This window comes from Primulina eburnea, chromosome 12, assembly GCF_022965805.1.
Source record: "Primulina eburnea isolate SZY01 chromosome 12, ASM2296580v1, whole genome shotgun sequence".
Lineage (NCBI taxonomy): Eukaryota > Viridiplantae > Streptophyta > Magnoliopsida > Lamiales > Gesneriaceae > Primulina > Primulina eburnea.
This window is the reverse complement of record NC_133112.1, coordinates 5,089,226-5,106,274: the sequence shown is the minus strand read 5'-3', so window position 1 is coordinate 5,106,274 and position 17,049 is coordinate 5,089,226. Positions and strand designations below refer to the sequence as shown.

The window sequence follows — 17,049 nt, the reverse complement described above, 5'->3', positions numbered from 1 at the left end:
GTTGCCTTCAATAAGAAACAGGTTCAGGCCGTGATAGAATTTAGTGCTTTGCCTGTTTCCTTTCTCTGATCATTCTTTCTTTATCGTTGCTGCTTTTATGAATTAGAGAAGGAAGTTCTGTATGGTTATTGTTACGGGTATTCTTGAATGTGCGAATTTGAGGCACTGTAAAGAGATTTGTGCCCGTTTTTCGCTTGGAGACAATGAGAGTTATATGTTGAGTGAAGTTCCTCAAACGGGATTAGACTGAAACTCACTGTGAAATTTTTAGTTCTTGAAAAACGATCATGGATGCGGTAGCTAACTTGCCAATGGATACAATCATGGAAGTCGTTTCTCAGGTAATAGAAGTCATCATTGAGCTAGGAGTAGCCTCTAAAAATGTGATCATTGAAAAGAAGAGTTTTGCCCAACTGTCATCGTATTTGCATAAACTCGTTCCTCTACTGAGCGAGTTGGGTAGGAAGGATTTGTGTGATTCTGATAGCTTGAGAAATGTTGTGGAGACTCTAAACCATCAAACGAAGGTGGCGAAGCAACTAATCCGGGATTGTAGTGACAGAAACAGGTTTTATCTCTTTGTAAATTCTAGGTCTATTACTAAGCGTATAGGGGATATTACCCAAGAGATTAGCCGTGTGATGAGTTGCTTATCTCTCGCTTCTCTAGATATTTCCTCGAGTACTAGAGATGACATAGACCAGCTGGTTAATAAAATGAAGAATGCCGAATTTAAGGCTGCCGTTGCTGAAGAAGAAATTTTGGAAAAAATAGAATTTGGAATACACCAAAGGAATGTCGATCGTACTTTTGCCAATAACTTGTTAGTCTCTATTGCAAAGGCTGTTGGAGTTTCGACCGATCGTACAGCATTAAAAAGGGAGTTTGAGGAATTCAAGAATGAAATAGAAAATTTAAGGTTGCAAAAAAGTCATGCCGAAGCCATGCAGATGGATCAGATAATAGCTTTGCTAGTAAGGGCAGATATAGCTTTGTCGTTTGAAGATAGAGAAAATAAATACTTAATTGAGAGAAAATCTTTAGGTATGCAGCTGCTCGAACCTCTAATGACGTTCAATTGCCCGATCACTAAAGAGGTTATGGTTGATCCTGTGGAAACTCCTTTGGGGTATACTTTTGAGAGGAGCTCCATCGAGAAGTGGTTAGCAGATAACACCATGTGTCCTCTGACCTCAACTCCATTGGATTCTTCAATGCTTAGGCCTAACAAAACCCTTAGGCAATCTATTGAAGAATGGCATGAGAGAAATACCATGATTGTTCTTGCTTCTCTTAAATCAAGACTCTCATCAGGGGGGCAGGATGAAGTTCGTGTTTGTCTGAAACAGTTATTGGATCTGTGCGAGCAAAGGGAAATACACCTAAAATGGTTGATTTTGGAGGATTACATACCTACTCTTATCGAGCTTCTCTGTGTTAAAGATCCGAGTATCAGGAACCAGACCCTTCAGATACTTTGTTTGATGGCAAAGTATAATGATGATGCTAAGGTACTAATTTAGTCTCAGTTATGTTTTCTCCTATACTCATTTCTGTTCGCTAATATTAAGTAATGTCATTTTAAGTTTTGCATATCTTGCTTTGTGCAATTTTTTTCTGATATAATATATTTTGCAGGAAATAATTGCTAAAGTTGAGAATGCAATTAAATACATTGTTCGGTCTCTTGGAAAGCAAATTGGGGAAGGGAAATTGGCTGTGGCATTACTGCTGGAACTGTCGAAATGTGAATCAGTGCGTGACTACATTGGTAATGCTCAAGGCTGCATACTTCTTCTTGAAACTATGTTAACCAGTGATGACCATCAAGCTGCCACAGATGCATATAATGTTTTGGATAACCTTGCATTCTCGGATGACAATGTTGTTCTTATGGCTAATAATAACTATTTTAAATATCTTCTGCGACGTCTCTCCACTGGTAATTATCTTGAAAACTTGTTTTTAACTAACAGCTATCAAGTATGTTTGTATCTTTGCTGTTATCTATGTGTTAGTTCTTGATACAAAGCTATCCGGCCATGATTATTTTTGTTGACAGGGCCCGATCATGTCCAGATGGCAATGGCGAAAACTCTGTGGGAGATGGAATTGACGAATCATAACAAATCATCTCTAGTAGAAGATGGTGTCTTGGATTTACTTCTTCTCTTGGTCTCCCATGATGATGTTGAGATGAAAATAGTTGCTGTTGGAGCTCTTCTGAATCTGTCGACATTAAAAAAGAATGGGCAAGAGGCGATAAAGAAGAATGCTGTCAGACCATTGTTGGACATCCTCCATCATCAAACATTGTCACAAAGATTGAGCGAGCTTGTGTCTGCAATTATTGCAAATCTAGCATTATCGACTATACAAGAAGATTCAGCTGCAATTCCAGTTCCATTGCTGGAATCTGACGAGGATATTATTGGATTGTATTCGCTGATTAATTTTACGGGACCTGGTGTGCAGCAAAACATTCTCAGGGTATTTCATGCAATGTGCCTTTCACCCTCTTCTGTTATTATCAAGTCAAAATTAAGACAGGTAAAAGAAAATATTGTCCGTATAGTTGACATATCATTTTATTTGGTTAATTATTAAATGTGCTACTATTGAAAATTCACCTCCCAATTTATGGCTTGGCTGGTTGATCGCCTTTCACAGTGCTCTGCCTTGCCGATGTTGTTGAGATTGTGTGAGGTCGATGATTCCATTTTACGTGCAAATGCTGTCAAGCTATTATGTTGCTTAACCAAAGATGATGACAAAGCCCAAATCTTGGAACACATGACACAATCTTCAGTCGAAGTCTTGCTCGTGATCATCAGGATTTCCAAGGACGAGGAAGAAATTTCCTCAGCATTGGGCACAATCGCTAACCTTCCCGAATCTGCACAAATCTCCGAGTGGCTTTTGGAATCCCACAATCTCACAAGTTGTCTTAGTTCTCTTTTCCACAGTAAGAATATTAGAAGTAGAAAAAACCAGTTCACAGAGAGCGTTGTTGGAGCTATATGCCGTTTAACAATTGAGGCAAACGTGGAATTGCAAAAGAAAGTAGTGGAAATAGGCATCATAGACAATCTACTACTGCTGCTAGAGACGGGAAGCAGTTTAACGAGAATGAAAGTAGGTGTTTCTTTGACTCAGCTCTCTCTGAGTTCCCCTGCGCTGAGCTTGCAAATCTCTAGGCATCCGCTTTTTTGTTGCTTTTCTTCTTTACCCGAATCCTGCCTAGTTCACCGAGGTATTTGTACAGTTGTAACCTCGTTTTGCCTATTGGAAGCAGGTGCAGTAAAGCCTCTTGTTCAGGTTCTGAGGGAAGAACCGAATCCGGAAGCCTGCGAGGCAGCTTTAGACGCCCTTTTAACTTTGATAGATGGTGAAAGTTTGCAAAATGGTTGCAAGGTATTGGAGGAAGCAAATGCAATAACAGAGATCATTAAACTAATCAGTCACCCAAGCCCATGTACCAGGTTACAGGAGAAGATATTGAGCTCTTTAGAGAGGATATTTCGGATTTCGGAATATAAACAGAAATATGGACAACTAACTCATGGGTATTTGGTGGATTTGACTCGAATAGGAAACAGCAACTTGAGATCATTAGCTGCCAGAATACTTGCTCGGCTGAATAATGTTCTTCATGATCAGTCTTCTTTTTTCTGAAAGAATTCAATACCTGCTCACGCTTGGTGGTTCTCAATTCTTTATAGTTGGTTAATTGGTTTTACAAGTTCAAATTATTTTGATTCTTGATTGTTTGTGTATTCATTAATCACAGTTATCAATGATAATGGAATATAAACATTAGAAATACTTATCATTAAGACTGCTGGTGCTACCTTGATTTCATTGAATCAGATTTTACTGAAACGAGGCCTTAGATTGGTTTGTTTTTTTTCACGGATGGAGAATATCATTGTTGAAACAAATTTCTTAATTTATTCTTATTTAATTCAATCAAGAAATTGTTCTACATCTTTCTAAAACTTCGTCAACATGGATATGTTGGTAAAATAAAAAAAGAAAAATTAATATGAAATATAAAAACAAGATTATATATGTGCGATCAAAGGTACAAACAACTCGAGTCGACTCGATTTAATTTTTTCAAATTGAGCTCGACTAGTGAAAATATCGATTTAACTCGAAAAACTCGATAGTGTTTGTAACATAGTTTAAGATTTAAATTTGTATTTATATAGATTAGATAATTCTTAAATTAAAAATAATAAACATAATAATATATAGTTATTCGAGTAATTCGTGAGCTACTTGAGTAGACATAATTAAAATTTGACTCAAGAGAAGTGTTGACCTACTCGAATTTAATCAAATCGAACTCGAGTCAACTTTTAACAGAGTTATTCACAAATAACTTGACTCGCTTACATTCTTATTTGGGATAATCAAAACATAAAATGCATAATAGATTAAAAATGGAGAGTAACTGCCTCAATTAATGTACTCATTTTTTAAAAAAATAGATGAATCGATGATTAATTGTATTTTGTTTACAGTGTTTAATTATTTTAATAATTGTGCAAATGAAGTTTGTTTGAGCAGGGTGTTTTACAATTTTGAATATTAAAATCTTTAAAATAAAATTCAAGAACATCGTGAATTTTAGAAATACTCAAAATAATATTCTATTTAACCACTGCATCATGTTGGGTCGGCGGCAAATTCACCTGCGCCGCCTCTTCACCGCCGCTAACAGCTCGGTCTTCCTTTCCACCACTGCCAGCGGCTGCCACCAAGACCTGTCGGCCATTAAATCCAAATCCCAGTTGCTCAAATCCTACACTGTCACACCCCCGATCAAACCCTGGCCCCAGAAACTCTTCCCCAAACGACTCTGCTCCATAATATTACGCCAGCAAAATACTGATCTTGCTCTTCAAATTTTCCATCACGCCGGTAATTACCATCCCAATTTCGTTCATAATTACGACACTTACCACTCCATCATCCACAAGCTCTCACGCGCCCGCGCGTTTGAACCCATACCTTCCCTTTTGGATGAGTTGCGGAATTCTCAAATCAAAAGCGGCGAGAATTTATTCATATCTCTGATTAGGAACTACGGCATTGCTAGCAAACCTAAAGAAGCTATGAAAATATTCTTACAAATTAACGACTTTCGTGTACAGAGGTCAGTTCGGTCGTTCAACACTTTACTCAATGCGTTGGTTCAGAATAAAATGTATGATTCGGTCTACATTATGTTCAAGAATTGTCAGAAAAAGTTTGGCATTGTGCCCAATGTGTTCACTGGTAACATACTGCTGAAAGCTTTGTGCAAGAAGGGAGACGTTGAGAGTGCGGTTAAGGTGTTAGATGAAATGCCTGGATTAGGAATGGTTCCAAATGTAGTGAGTTATACCACGATAATGGGCGGATACATTGATCGCGGAGATATGATTGCAGCAAAGAAAATGTTTGATGAGATTCTCGATAGAGGTTGGCTTCCGGATGCCACAACATACACTGTTTTGATGGATGGGTTCTGTAAGTTGGGCCGGTTTGTCGAGGCCACGAAAGTGATGGATGAGATGGACGAGAACGGAGTTGAACCAAATGACGTAACATATGGTGTAATGATCGAGGCTTTGTGCAAAGAAAAGAAATCTGGGGAAGCAGTGAATATCGTTAGTGAGATGCTTGACAAGAAGTACATACCGAGCTCGGCGATGTGTTGTAGGCTGATAGATGTCTTGTGCGAGGAAGGAAAGGTTGAGGAAGCATGTGAGTTGTGGAGGACACTGCTGATAAAAAACTGTACTCCGGATAACACTATATCAAGCACGCTGATTTATTGGCTATGCAAGGAAGGGAAGGTTTGGGAAGCAAGGAAATTGTTCGACGAGTTCGAAAGGGGATCAATTCCTAGTGTTTTGACCTATAACACACTTATTGCAGGAATGTGCGAAAGGGGGGAGTTGTGTGAGGCTGGGAGGTTGTGGGACGACATGGTGGAAAAGGGGTGCTCTCCTAACTCTTTTACTTATAACATGCTGATCAAAGGATTTCACAAAGTGGGTATTGCAAATGAAGGGATCAGGGTCTTGGAGGAGATGCTAACTAATGGGTTCTTACCAAATGAAACAACTTACTCCATCTTAGTTGAAGATCTTTGTGGCTCTCGATGTCAAGTTAGTATAACCAAGGTGTTGGATATCGGAAATTAATTCTTCTTAGCGATGCATTTGGGCGGAATGATTTGATTTGAAGAAGAATTTGGAGAACCAGTTCAAATATCTGAAAGATCATCTCTAATGTATTTCAAATCCATCAAAATTATCTCCCAACAAGTACTTTAATCCAAATACAGTCTTAGAGTTTGAGTTGCTACTGGTGGTGACAGGGATGTCGATTTGGATAAAATTGTCAAGAAGACCACTCAGAATTGTCGATTGGGATCTGTATTGTATTTCTTGTGTATATTTTATACACAAATGTGATTAAACGACATCACTTTTATCTTTACCATAATCTTTTGATATAATGGAGTCTCATTTTCTGTCAGGTTTGTTTCCTCGTCTTTTATCATGTGTGTTCTCTTGTTGTATTCTGTTCTACCAAATTTATCTTATTTTAAAGATTTTATAATTCACTGTAACTCTGTAATAACGTACAAGCCTTGTTTAGTTCAATTTCAAAATAATTAAGCGTTTCAAACTTGCATTTGATTCCAAAACATAACGGGAACTGTCAACCACATCATCTGTTCTCCCAAGATTTCAGGAAAATCAATCAATTCCGATGGAACGAAAAGAATAAAGTCTTTCACCAAACTGAAAGACGGATGAATTAACAGCAAACGAAGTATAAGAAAAAATCCTATAAAAGAATCAAGTATAGATTTCTTTCTCAATACACATCTCAGTTTTTTTTTCCGACAAAAAAAGAAAATCAATAAGGGAGTATAGTTTCGAAACAATGGACCCCGTCGAACTCCGGCGCAAACCTCGGCCTCCGGGAAACTTCCGGCTTATTCGGCATTTGCGGCGATGGGTTCGCCTCTTTAACACTCATCCGATCATCAATCTTGGCAGACGATTTCTGTATATTAGATGCGCTCACTTTCAGGCCAAAAGATTCGGCGCAGAACACATCGAAGGGACTGAAAATGGAGGTCAACATGATGACTTCTTCGTATTCTTCACACAAAAGAACTTTGGATTCTTACTTTTCTTGAATTGGTTTTGGTTGCTATGGGGATGTGAATCGAGGAGAGGTTTTTATAGAATTGGGAAAATGCGTGTGAGTTGACTGGGAAACTTCTTTCAAACATACCAAAGAAACATCACCAAGAATTTGATCAACGATGTGCTGTCTTGTTTGACCTTTCTACCCTACCAAAATTCAGTATTTGAATTATTAATTTATAGTTTTTCATATACTTCAGTCAATGGAAGTTGAAGACTTGGTTATTTAATTTCAGTAGTACTAGTTTTCACACTCATCTAATCGTGTACATTGCAAAGTTCTAAAAAGCATGAAAGACCCTGAAGTGTATATGTCAAGCTCCAAACTTAAACGTGCTTAAGTTCCATGCTTTTTAAAACACTGGCACATAGTAGGGGCTTAGTAGGAAGAAATGGGTGGATATTATTTTTAGACAATTTCTTTGCTTGTAAGATGTATAAGAATGGAGAATGTAATAAAAAAAACTTGTGGAGAAAAGTAAAAAGATCTCTTATCTTTTTAATTATTTCTTCTTCGTTGGCCTCCTAAAATTCTTCTTATCAAGTTTCTTCATAAAATTAAAGCAAATTGAAAGGGATCTATTTTTCTCTTTGACCAACAAACATGCTCTACGAGTCAAAGATGGATGATCTAAGTATGAATAGGTCGAAAAATAATTCCGAGTCATGTCAAGTATGAATTTCGAGTGAATATGTATTGTTCACACTTAGAAGCATTAGATTATTGAGTGATTAATAAATAAATAAATAATAAAAAAGATAATATTAATATTTTATATGATTAAAAATTAATCCACTTTATTATGCCTAAAATATCTTTTGGCTAAGAGAGCATTTCTGAAATAAAATGGATATGTTTTATTTTTTAAATAGAGCTTGATAATACAAGAGAGATAGCTTATGGACATCTCCATGCACTAGTACTGATCATGAACAGTAGGTTAGTCCAACATGGACCGTAGTCCGTAGCCCGTGTACCGTCATTCATAAAATATTTAACCCCCTCAACATTTGAACTCGAAACTTACAGTCTTTAGTACCTAAATTCTTAAAGTGTTGGCATCAATTGGACTTGACGACCATAACCTTAAGTTGGCTCAACATCAAACTCAGCTCATGCTCATGCACCACTACTGGTCATAGACCGTATGTTGGTCCAGCATGGACAGTAGCTCATGTCTATGCACTTTTACTCATATAATGTAGCTCATGCTGGACCAACTTATGACACATGACAGGGACATGAATTGAGTCTCATGATAGGCCAGTCTACAGCCCAGGTCGTTACATATAAGTAAGTTTACTCCACATTTAATACCACTTAATCATAAATATGGTGAATAAAATGAGTGGAAGAAAAAAAACAAATGAGGGTTAACTTCAAAGCCATCCTGCAATCCCATTTTATCCCTGCCAAACCCAACATTATATAGCTAGAGAGCTGTTTTTTTCATAATTGTCACAAAAATCTGCATGGCTTTTTACATTTATTTGTTTATATAAAATAGCCGATATAGTAGAGAAATCCATGTCATCAAATCCACTTCCCAATCCCAACAAAGAAAGTAGTATTAGGTCCACAAAGCATGAGGCAAGCCCAAAACATGAAAAAACAAAAATGTATGCACACATAATTAGTTCAACAGACTGGCATTATATACTGAGAATTGTTTTTACAATACCATTCGGCATGGTATCAAACAGATTACATTTATTCAACTCCCCATCAGACTGATTCGACAATCTGCATTATCCAAAGGCAATATAATTCAAATTAAAGTAATAAAAAAAACTATACCTCTAAATAAAGATCTAAACTCAAATATATTAAAGTGGAACCAGCGAATCGGTACATACCAACAAGAACAAACAATTCAGAACATCACAAAAAAGCCAAAAAAAATCTTCAAAATCAAGTAAAAGATCAACGAAGAGAAGAATCCTGAATAATTATGGTTGAAATTGAGTAATACATCACGAATTTGTGTCTTCACTCATGAAGTTGGGATCCAACAAAGAAAGAGAACAAATAATGAGAGAACGAGAATAGACAAGAAAAGAGGGCAGCTTTGAACATCGAGGCATATTAACAGCAGAAATCAAAACATTTCATGCAACTGGAATTCTAGAATCAAAGCCAAATGATATGAGGCAACAACAAAATTTTAATGACCACCTAACCATAACTAAGATTAGGCTGCTTAACAATCTGAGAATGAGCAAGGCATATTCGTAACATCAAAGTTAAACATGAAAATAGAAATCAAATATTTCAAATAACTCTGATAAGTTGAATTCATGGTCTGTCAAAAATGGAGGACACATCAGATCATTGTAGCAACGTTAATAACAATTCTTCCAAAAGTATAACAAAAACTCAAAACTAATCGTAACTCAAATTAGGTACCCCTGTTTGAAAATCAAATCACTAGGTTGTAACAGCTTCTAGTCGAACAAGCTGAATCCCATGTCATCATCACTCTCCTCTTTCGGTTCCTCCTGGAAATCAAATTATCGAACACAAAATCAATATGATATCAAATGACGATAACAAAAACTTTATGCAACTGATATCATTAAATTCAAGTTCTAGCTGGTTATAGGAAATAGTTAAATCGAAGGAAAAGGAACTAAGAAGTAGACTACATCCTTTATGAGCCATCAGTAATCTATAATACATTCATGATTTTTTAAGATCCCGCATCTCAAGAATTACAAGGACATCACTACACTCGAATAACATACACAAATCCAAACAAAATACCGCACGTGAAAATGAGAAACCAAACAAAATTACCTTCTTCTCCTCGGCAACCGGGGCAGCCGCGGCAGTGGAACCAGCAGCAGTACCCCCTGCAGGAGCGGAAACTGCAACGGCAGCACTGCCACCTCCGGAGCCGACGTTCATGACAAGATCTTCAATGTTCCTCTTCTCACAAAGTTTAGCAAATAGACTCGGCCAATACGATTCCACCGTCAACCCGCCCGCCTTCACCAGAGCTGCAATTTTCTCCGCCTGAAAAAAAAAATTAAATTAAAAAGGAAAAAACTTTTTACCAAAGGGCAAACACATCACAACCCGATGCATACATCCACAGATGTATTCAGATACGTTTCTATTCTTACAGTGACAGCGATTCCGTCGTCGTGAAGGATCAAGGCCGCATAGGAGCAGGCAAGCTCTGCAACCGACATTGTTATCTTCGAAGTACGGCTTCCGCGGGTGAATTCAGGGTGAGCGTTAGGGTTTCGGCAATTGAACTATTTTGTTGGATTTTGGAAGCGCCCTTTTTAAGTTTGAGGGCGGCCCAAACTTGGCCCTGATTCAAAAATTCAACTATAATTTTGTTCATCTTTCTTGAATCTTCGTGTAGATATAAAAAGTTATCTATTTTTTATTTCTACCAAACAACAGAGATATCACTTACGGAACATAAAGCGACGCATATTGCCTAGATTTTGAAAGGATTTGGATCATCAACTGTGTTGAAAATATAGCACTTGGTGATGTGTATTTTTTACACGAGATGATCACGTGATCATCTTGTGGACATCACACCATATAAGATAAATTTAAAAAATTATCAGATTAAACTAGATAATCATGTGATCATCTCGTATAAAAAATACACAGCACTTGGTACTGTGTTTTCAACACAGTAGAGAATCCAAATCTATTGTGAAGTGGTTAGTTGTGGGAAGGCCTTTCTTTTTTGGCTCATCCCTACACTTTTCAAGATTGGATTTTGGAAACCCATTCGCACCCCTGGGAACCTGAAGATCCTACTCTACACATCACAGCCAGTACTATTATCCAATGTACTACTCCTCGTTCAGCCAACTATGCACACACAGTTTTGTTTGGGAAGAAGCAATCCTGTCTCTTTTACGTGTCTTTGTACATACTGATAGAAAGTGTTGATGGGTAATGTAAAGTTCATTTCTTAAGAACATTTACATGCTGGCATCAATAATCGAGCAACATTTTTGTCGGAATATACTTGACAAACTGAGCATTCCAAATTGATCGACACATTTAACCCATTTAAATGAAAATTAGTTTGCTTCATGTTCGGACAATTCCGCACCATGGTTATCAATTTTACATTTTCATTATATATGTATGATACTTAGGGTGCTCGTATGATTTTGAGCTACAACAAGTTGGCAACATCTTTTCTTGTAAGAGATGAATTTAAGATTAGCTTTATTGTGTCTTACTTGTTTACGCATCAGTGATACAAGATATAATTGATTTAAAATATCATCATTGTTGAGTGAACTTGAATTTCATCTTTATTAACAAGAAATACTATATAAATTTGCAAAATGTGAATTTGGTCTTACTTCACTGAATAACCAAAATACATTTGAAATAAATGGAAATCCATTTATCCCAAGCTGACATCCACTTTCCTATAAACTGTGTTGAATAATTTATAAACATGCTCCAAACAGGGTCTTATATTCAACTGGGATCCACTTACCATCGCAAAATACTAATACTTGTAAATAACACGACCATATCCAAATAAGTTTTAAGCAATTAATGGATGGAAGTCAGGTTACCCAAAATTAGATCCAGGCAGCTTCAAATAAACATCCGCAACATAAATCATTCAGACAAAAAAAAAAGACGTTTCAATCTGGCATGTTCTTCCAGGCGGATCGATAATATTCTAGGAATCTATACCATCCTGAAGCCACAAGAAGTTTGAAATTCAAGTCAGAATTAAACCGAAATTCAAGTCAGACAAGAAAAATAATGCAAGGATATCAAGCAGTTGTCAGGGACGCGCTGCATGTTTAAAGGTCTTTTCTGTTCGGTTATTCTAGAGTTCAAAATGGTACTTACCTGTTTTGGTGAAGCAGAAGTAGACCTAGTCTTTGACCTTGACCTGGATCTGGACCTGAGTCCACACAAATAAGCAAAGAATAAAAAAGTATTCACGAAGATGCTGATTTTAAAACGAGTGGAAGAACGTAATAAAATGTGGACTAGACGCTAAGAAGCAATTTGAAAACCATTACCTGGAAGGTTTAGCAGGAGATGCAGATGGTGATTTGGAAGCAGATCGATCCGATGATTTGCTGCCCAACAAAATAATTCATTTAATGATTTACTATTTGGCTCAACCAAAATACAAATAATTCAGGATATCGCACGTAGCTTTACCTTCTTTTCCTCTTTGGACTTCGGCTTCTGCTGCGACTCCTACTCCGGCTTCTTAATGGACTGCCTTTGTGTTTTTTCACCTAAAACCCAATAGTGTGAGCACACATACATTAAAAAAGAAGAAAACACTGAAAGACTACTATTAATCAAAATTACTGTAATTAATAACAAAATGCAAAAGCTCGAGGAAACTATAGCAACAAATAAGCGGTGGAATTTATTGATAATTTTCAGAATCAAAACAAGAATTGCAACAAGAGGCGTGTGAAGTGAGAACTGTGTGTTGAATAGAAGATTTTGAAGGTAAAGGGAAAAGGAGAGGATGATACCCGGATATAAGTTCTGGTCCAGGGATTTTTGAACTCAGTATCATCAAGTTTCCGTATCTGATTTATTAAAAAAATTGTCAGGACTGGATTACATCAAATAATAAACACATGAGTAAACTTACAGCATATTTCATGTCCTCGTAATTGGTATAATCAACAAGGCCATAGGCTCCTGCATTCGAACACAAATCTCAGAAATAACAGAAGTACAGAAGCACTGTTTTTGTTCAGATATTATAAGGATAACTTGATATGAACTATCAATCCTGACAACAAATGAGGTGAATATTTCAAACTTCAAAATTTATGTGGGTACAAAAAGATCTAGAAAATCACGAAACCAACACCAGAAACAAAAACAAGTAAACAATCATGGATGTAATGCCTTCACTGTCACGATAAACTTCAGCAAAACAAACATCCCCAGCTTTCCGCATATGATCCTGAAACATTTCTAGACAAGGTAAATATGGGGCCGCCGGAAAGGAATGAATTGTTTGCAAATAAAATATCCCACACCTTCAAATCTTGCCAAGAAGCAGAAGAAGGAAGCCCACGAACAACAACTATTTGCCCACCAAGACAACCACATGTAAAAAAAGCACATCATGTGACATGAAGAGAGTATAGTCATAAAGCCACATAACACGAGGTAATTTGGAAAGTACCTCGATGTTCCGAATGGCGAGAAATGCCATAGCGCCCACCATCCGCAACCCGGCTATGACCACTACGGCGCTCATTAGATGATGAGGGTCCTCTACCACCATGTGCAAGCTCAACCTTAATTGAGTAGCAGAAGATGTCAAGAAATAATAGAAACGAGAGAAATGTCACCAATAGATTGAGGGAAACAAAAAAACTTAAAAGAAGAAAGTAAACCTCATGTTTATTTTAATTCAATAAACTCACCCTCAGTCGACAACCATCAAAGTCATAGCCATCTCTACCCCTGATAGCATCTTCAGCATCCCGAGCATTCTCAAACTATATATAGGTTCAGACCACTCACCATCAATTATTTTCTTAGCTTAAAAGGTATAAAATACCTATATAAGAAAACATAGTTGAAAAATACCTCCACAAAGCAATAACATGGAGGACGTGGAGGAATCTTCAGTTCAATATCCAATATGCGACCATACTGCACAAGAAAACAGTTATTTATTATCCAATAAATTTTTGGAAAACAACAGTTAAGCAGAAGTTGTATAAATGATCAAAACAGAACCTAAATAAGTTGGAATATTTCAAAAAAACAAGTAAGTGCTTTCTCACATAATAGAACATATGACATCTCTGAAAAAATTTAACAAACAAAATAATGATACCCACGCTGCAAACACGCGGATCTTAAATGACCATTAGCAAGCATGTAATCAATAGATAAAATGTTTTGCCTCATCTTTAACAAGGAACCAACAATTTAGCTATTGGGGGAGCACTAAGTTTTGCCAGACTAAGATTCCCAACTTAATTTACATTTGGTGAAGGCATGTGCAAAACAATCTTAAAAAAACAAATTTTCACAAATTGGTGTGTATCAAATATGGTGAAAAATGCAAAAAAACACATTGGAGTTAAAATTGCTGAGCAACCACACCTAAGGAATATGTAAATGAAAACACCAAATTAATGGAAAATTGCACACACATGTCCCCTTCCATAAGATCACTGACAAAATATGTATATCCTCTACAAATGGACCACCCTCCATAAAATTTACTACAAGATCGATCTGACATGATAAGAAGTCGGAATTTTTCAGAGGGTAAGTTTGCAGATGGAATAGTACAAATACAAAAAAGTAGAAAAAAAGAAGAAAGAGATTTTCATTATGATGATGATTTAATAGTTCCACAATAAGGTATTTATGTAGGAAGGACACAAATTTTAAGCACTCCCAATTAAACAAATGAAAGATGAAATGCCAAATATTCAACTCAAACCTTGTAAAACAGGTCTTCAACTTCCGATTCTCTTATATCAGCCGGAAGATTCCCAACGTAAACTAAGCGAGAGAAACGACCACTCATTTTCAGACCCTTAAGAAGATGTCAAGAACAACAGATGCTGCAAAAAGAAAATACTTAAGGAATGGAGAACCACAACCTGGAGGAAAAAAGTCAGCTTATGATAAAAGAATTTTTTGTGACGCAATCTAGATGATCTGACAACAAGAACTCAAAACAAAATAAAACCTATGAAGCAAACCAAGAGAGCAATCCTTGAGGTGAGCAGTGCTCCACAAGCTCCATTGCTCATGTACTCCAAGATGCTCCCAAGCTACTATTTATTTGAACTAAAATATTGATTCCCATCCTCTCTAAATTTTTTGCAGATGATAGCTCTTCAGAGAGTGAGCAAGAACTTCCAAATATATATAAATCACAAAAAATCCACCCAGATTTCTCTAACTCCCATTTTACATCCCTATGTATCATTGCAAAGCTCATATTTGTCCAAGCTCTTGATATCTATCATAAACAAAGCATCCGTCACAAGAGGAGGTAATATTACCATATACTTGTTCAGTTACCTTAATTAGATTTCTTTTAGCCATGAGGGACATAAAGATCCCGGAAAACATGCAAAAAGTGGTCCAACGTTGATGGCCTTCTCAGTATGACATATACACAGAAATTTTGAATGAAATAAGTGTGCTAGTTCAATTTGATCCAAGGTAAACGCTACTAGAGAAAAACATAGAACGGAATTTGTGCATCAGTTAGTTAAATGACAACTAAAGTAACAGAATCACAATTCTTTGCACCTCGTTATTTGTAAGGAAACAGTTGCAACAAAAGAATAAGATGCATGAAGAAAATTCAACCAACCGAGGTCACGAGGATTCGAGGAAGCACATCACAAGAAACAAAAAGTGCCAAATGCCACTACGGAAGGACTTAGTAAAACCACCACAGCTTTCATCCTCAAACACAATGTGCCCCCCAAAAAATGAAAACAATGTGATAAGCACCCCAGAAAGGATATACAGAGAACAGTCACACAGCACAAATCAGCGTTCTTCGTTTTATGGCATAGGACACTGGCCTAAGAACTCAATTTGCAGAATATTACTCAAGACTGGTTAACATATAGTCCCAGTATGAAGTCAAATATCATATCACGCGCAATCCATTCATGTAGACCAACTTTTGAGTTCTTTTTAATCCATACAGAAATATCTCAAACTTCAACAAGTCCTCTCCCAAGAGAAGCTAGGAAAATACCTGTATATAATGGCGTCGTTTATACACAACTGTTCTTTTTACGAACTTCAATGAGAGAAAGTTTAGGAATTGAAAATGACAATTGTTGACCTAATTTAATTCCGTCTCATTTCAGATTAAAAATCGAGAGGAAAAAAAAAACCACCAACCCCTCAGCACTCATTACCAGTTACTAAGCCATTTTCAATTAAACCACGCATATCTAAAATCACTTAATAAAACCCCTTACTGGCAAAAATGACACAGCTGAACTACATACCAAGAAGATAACTAGATCAGAATCGAAATTCAGCCCTCTGCAAGTAGTGAATTCAATACACTTTCCAAAAAACGAGATCTTTTAGAAACTAATCACACGACGAAGAAAAATTTGGTACGTACCTCGGTCTCCGGTATGTTTTGAACCTTCGCTTCGAGATATCGTGCTAATCGCCAAGTTTAGGGCTTTGCTCAGTTGTTGGAATTGACGAGTAAAATTACATCCATCTCAGTTTTAACTTAGGGTAGTTAGGTTTCTCAAATACGAATTTCTCCCCAAATGTTTGCAAATTTAGTTAATGGTCCCTACTTTTTTATTTTTTCCCAAATTATATTCACGTCCATTAACAAAACGGTTGTGCAAAAATGGTGCATATACTGTATTAGGAAAATATATGAGTTGAATGTATTTTAAATATATCATAATTATATTTATATTTAACTCAAATTATGGATTTGAAATTCAATAAATATAATTTTATTCAAACAATCAAGATTTATTATGAATTCTGTCTCACCGATCTATATTTTGAGTGGGTCTCATGTGAGACCGTCTCACGGATCATAATCTATTAGACGAATCAACCCTACTCATATTCACAATAAAAAATAATGCTCTTAGAATAAAAAATAATATTTTTTCATGGGTGACCCAAATAAGAGATATGTCTCACAAATATGACCCGTGAGACCGTCTCACACAAGTTTTTGCCCTCTATTTATTAGACAGGTTGACCTGATCTATAACTACAACGAAAATTAATACTTTTATTTTTTTATAAGTCATGTCAGGTTAGAAAATAATATCACAAAATTGATCCGTAAAATCATCA

The 17,049-nt window shown here is 36.5% G+C and overlaps 4 protein-coding genes across 17 annotated transcripts; 2 read left to right on the top strand and 2 right to left on the bottom strand.

Moving 5' to 3' along the window:
* Positions 1–287: 287 nt before the first annotated feature.
* LOC140808381 (U-box domain-containing protein 44-like) lies at positions 288–3,871 on the top strand. Of its 3 annotated transcripts, XM_073165493.1 has the most exons (5): positions 435–568; positions 670–1,511; positions 1,639–1,942; positions 2,063–2,550; positions 2,671–3,868. In XM_073165493.1, the coding sequence occupies exons 2-5, from the start codon at positions 717–719 to the stop codon at positions 3,673–3,675; spliced, it is 2,592 nt and encodes an 863-aa protein (XP_073021594.1). In that variant the 5' UTR covers positions 435–568; positions 670–716; the 3' UTR covers positions 3,676–3,868. The 3 variants fall into 3 exon arrangements, with proteins under 3 accessions (XP_073021593.1, XP_073021592.1, XP_073021594.1); XM_073165492.1 differs by having other exon boundaries at positions 288–1,511; positions 1,639–1,771; positions 2,671–3,871; XM_073165491.1 differs by having other exon boundaries at positions 288–1,511; positions 2,671–3,869.
* Positions 3,872–4,649: 778 nt separating this feature from the next.
* Positions 4,650–7,026, top strand: LOC140807490 (uncharacterized). The gene has a single exon (XM_073164347.1). The coding sequence runs from the start codon at positions 4,677–4,679 to the stop codon at positions 6,198–6,200; it is 1,524 nt and encodes a 507-aa protein (XP_073020448.1). The 5' UTR covers positions 4,650–4,676; the 3' UTR covers positions 6,201–7,026.
* A 1,708-nt stretch (positions 7,027–8,734) lies between these two features.
* Positions 8,735–10,569, bottom strand: LOC140808363 (large ribosomal subunit protein P1-like). Of its 3 annotated transcripts, XM_073165465.1 has the most exons (4): positions 10,347–10,569; positions 10,018–10,236; positions 9,628–9,719; positions 8,735–8,964 (listed from the first exon to the last, which is right to left on the bottom strand). In XM_073165465.1, exons 1-3 carry the CDS (start codon positions 10,413–10,415, stop codon positions 9,666–9,668), a joined length of 342 nt encoding a protein of 113 aa, XP_073021566.1. In that variant the 5' UTR covers positions 10,416–10,569; the 3' UTR covers positions 8,735–8,964; positions 9,628–9,665. The 3 variants fall into 3 exon arrangements, with proteins under 3 accessions (XP_073021566.1, XP_073021565.1, XP_073021567.1); XM_073165464.1 differs by lacking the exon at positions 8,735–8,964 and having other exon boundaries at positions 9,448–9,719; XM_073165466.1 differs by lacking the exon at positions 8,735–8,964 and having other exon boundaries at positions 9,448–9,716.
* Positions 10,570–11,682: 1,113 nt separating this feature from the next.
* Positions 11,683–16,491, bottom strand: LOC140807100 (serine/arginine-rich splicing factor SR34A-like). 10 transcript variants are annotated; one of them, XM_073163787.1, is made up of 14 exons: positions 16,340–16,474; positions 14,940–15,202; positions 14,675–14,798; positions 13,804–13,869; positions 13,638–13,712; positions 13,394–13,508; positions 13,245–13,291; positions 13,111–13,168; positions 12,848–12,897; positions 12,726–12,782; positions 12,397–12,476; positions 12,252–12,311; positions 12,076–12,130; positions 11,683–11,917 (listed from the first exon to the last, which is right to left on the bottom strand). In XM_073163787.1, the coding sequence occupies exons 3-14, from the start codon at positions 14,759–14,761 to the stop codon at positions 11,900–11,902; spliced, it is 768 nt and encodes a 255-aa protein (XP_073019888.1). In that variant the 5' UTR covers positions 14,762–14,798; positions 14,940–15,202; positions 16,340–16,474; the 3' UTR covers positions 11,683–11,899. The 10 variants fall into 10 exon arrangements, with proteins under 10 accessions (XP_073019888.1, XP_073019882.1, XP_073019891.1 ...); XM_073163781.1 differs by having other exon boundaries at positions 14,940–15,958; positions 16,340–16,470; XM_073163790.1 differs by having other exon boundaries at positions 12,076–12,124; positions 14,940–15,958; positions 16,218–16,437.
* Between the last annotated feature and the right edge of the window lie 558 nt (positions 16,492–17,049).

Excerpts from the sequence above, each read along its gene's own strand:
- LOC140807490 (XM_073164347.1), top strand. The coding sequence starts at position 4,677 with ATGTTGGGTCGGCGGCAAATTCACCTGCGCCGCCTCTTCACCGCCGCT.
- LOC140808363 (XM_073165465.1), bottom strand. The coding sequence starts at position 10,415 with ATGTCGGTTGCAGAGCTTGCCTGCTCCTATGCGGCCTTGATCCTTCAC. Across the intron at positions 10,237-10,346 it reads ACGACGGAATCGCTGTCACT|GCGGAGAAAATTGCAGCTCT; the intron begins GTAAGAATAGAA and ends TTTTTTTTTCAG. Across the intron at positions 9,720-10,017 it reads CGGTTGCCGAGGAGAAGAAG|GAGGAACCGAAAGAGGAGAG; the intron begins GTAATTTTGTTT and ends TTTGATTTCCAG.
- LOC140807100 (XM_073163784.1), bottom strand. The coding sequence starts at position 14,761 with ATGAGTGGTCGTTTCTCTCGCTTAGTTTACGTTGGGAATCTTCCGGCT. Across the intron at positions 12,783-12,847 it reads ACGAGGACATGAAATATGCT|ATACGGAAACTTGATGATAC; the intron begins GTAAGTTTACTC and ends TTAATAAATCAG. Across the intron at positions 12,131-12,251 it reads TCTCCTGCTAAACCTTCCAG|GTCCAGATCCAGGTCAAGGT; the intron begins GTAATGGTTTTC and ends GTGTGGACTCAG.
- LOC140808381 (XM_073165491.1), top strand. The coding sequence starts at position 288 with ATGGATGCGGTAGCTAACTTGCCAATGGATACAATCATGGAAGTCGTT. Across the intron at positions 1,512-1,638 it reads AGTATAATGATGATGCTAAG|GAAATAATTGCTAAAGTTGA; the intron begins GTACTAATTTAG and ends TATATTTTGCAG. Across the intron at positions 2,551-2,670 it reads TCAAGTCAAAATTAAGACAG|TGCTCTGCCTTGCCGATGTT; the intron begins GTAAAAGAAAAT and ends CGCCTTTCACAG.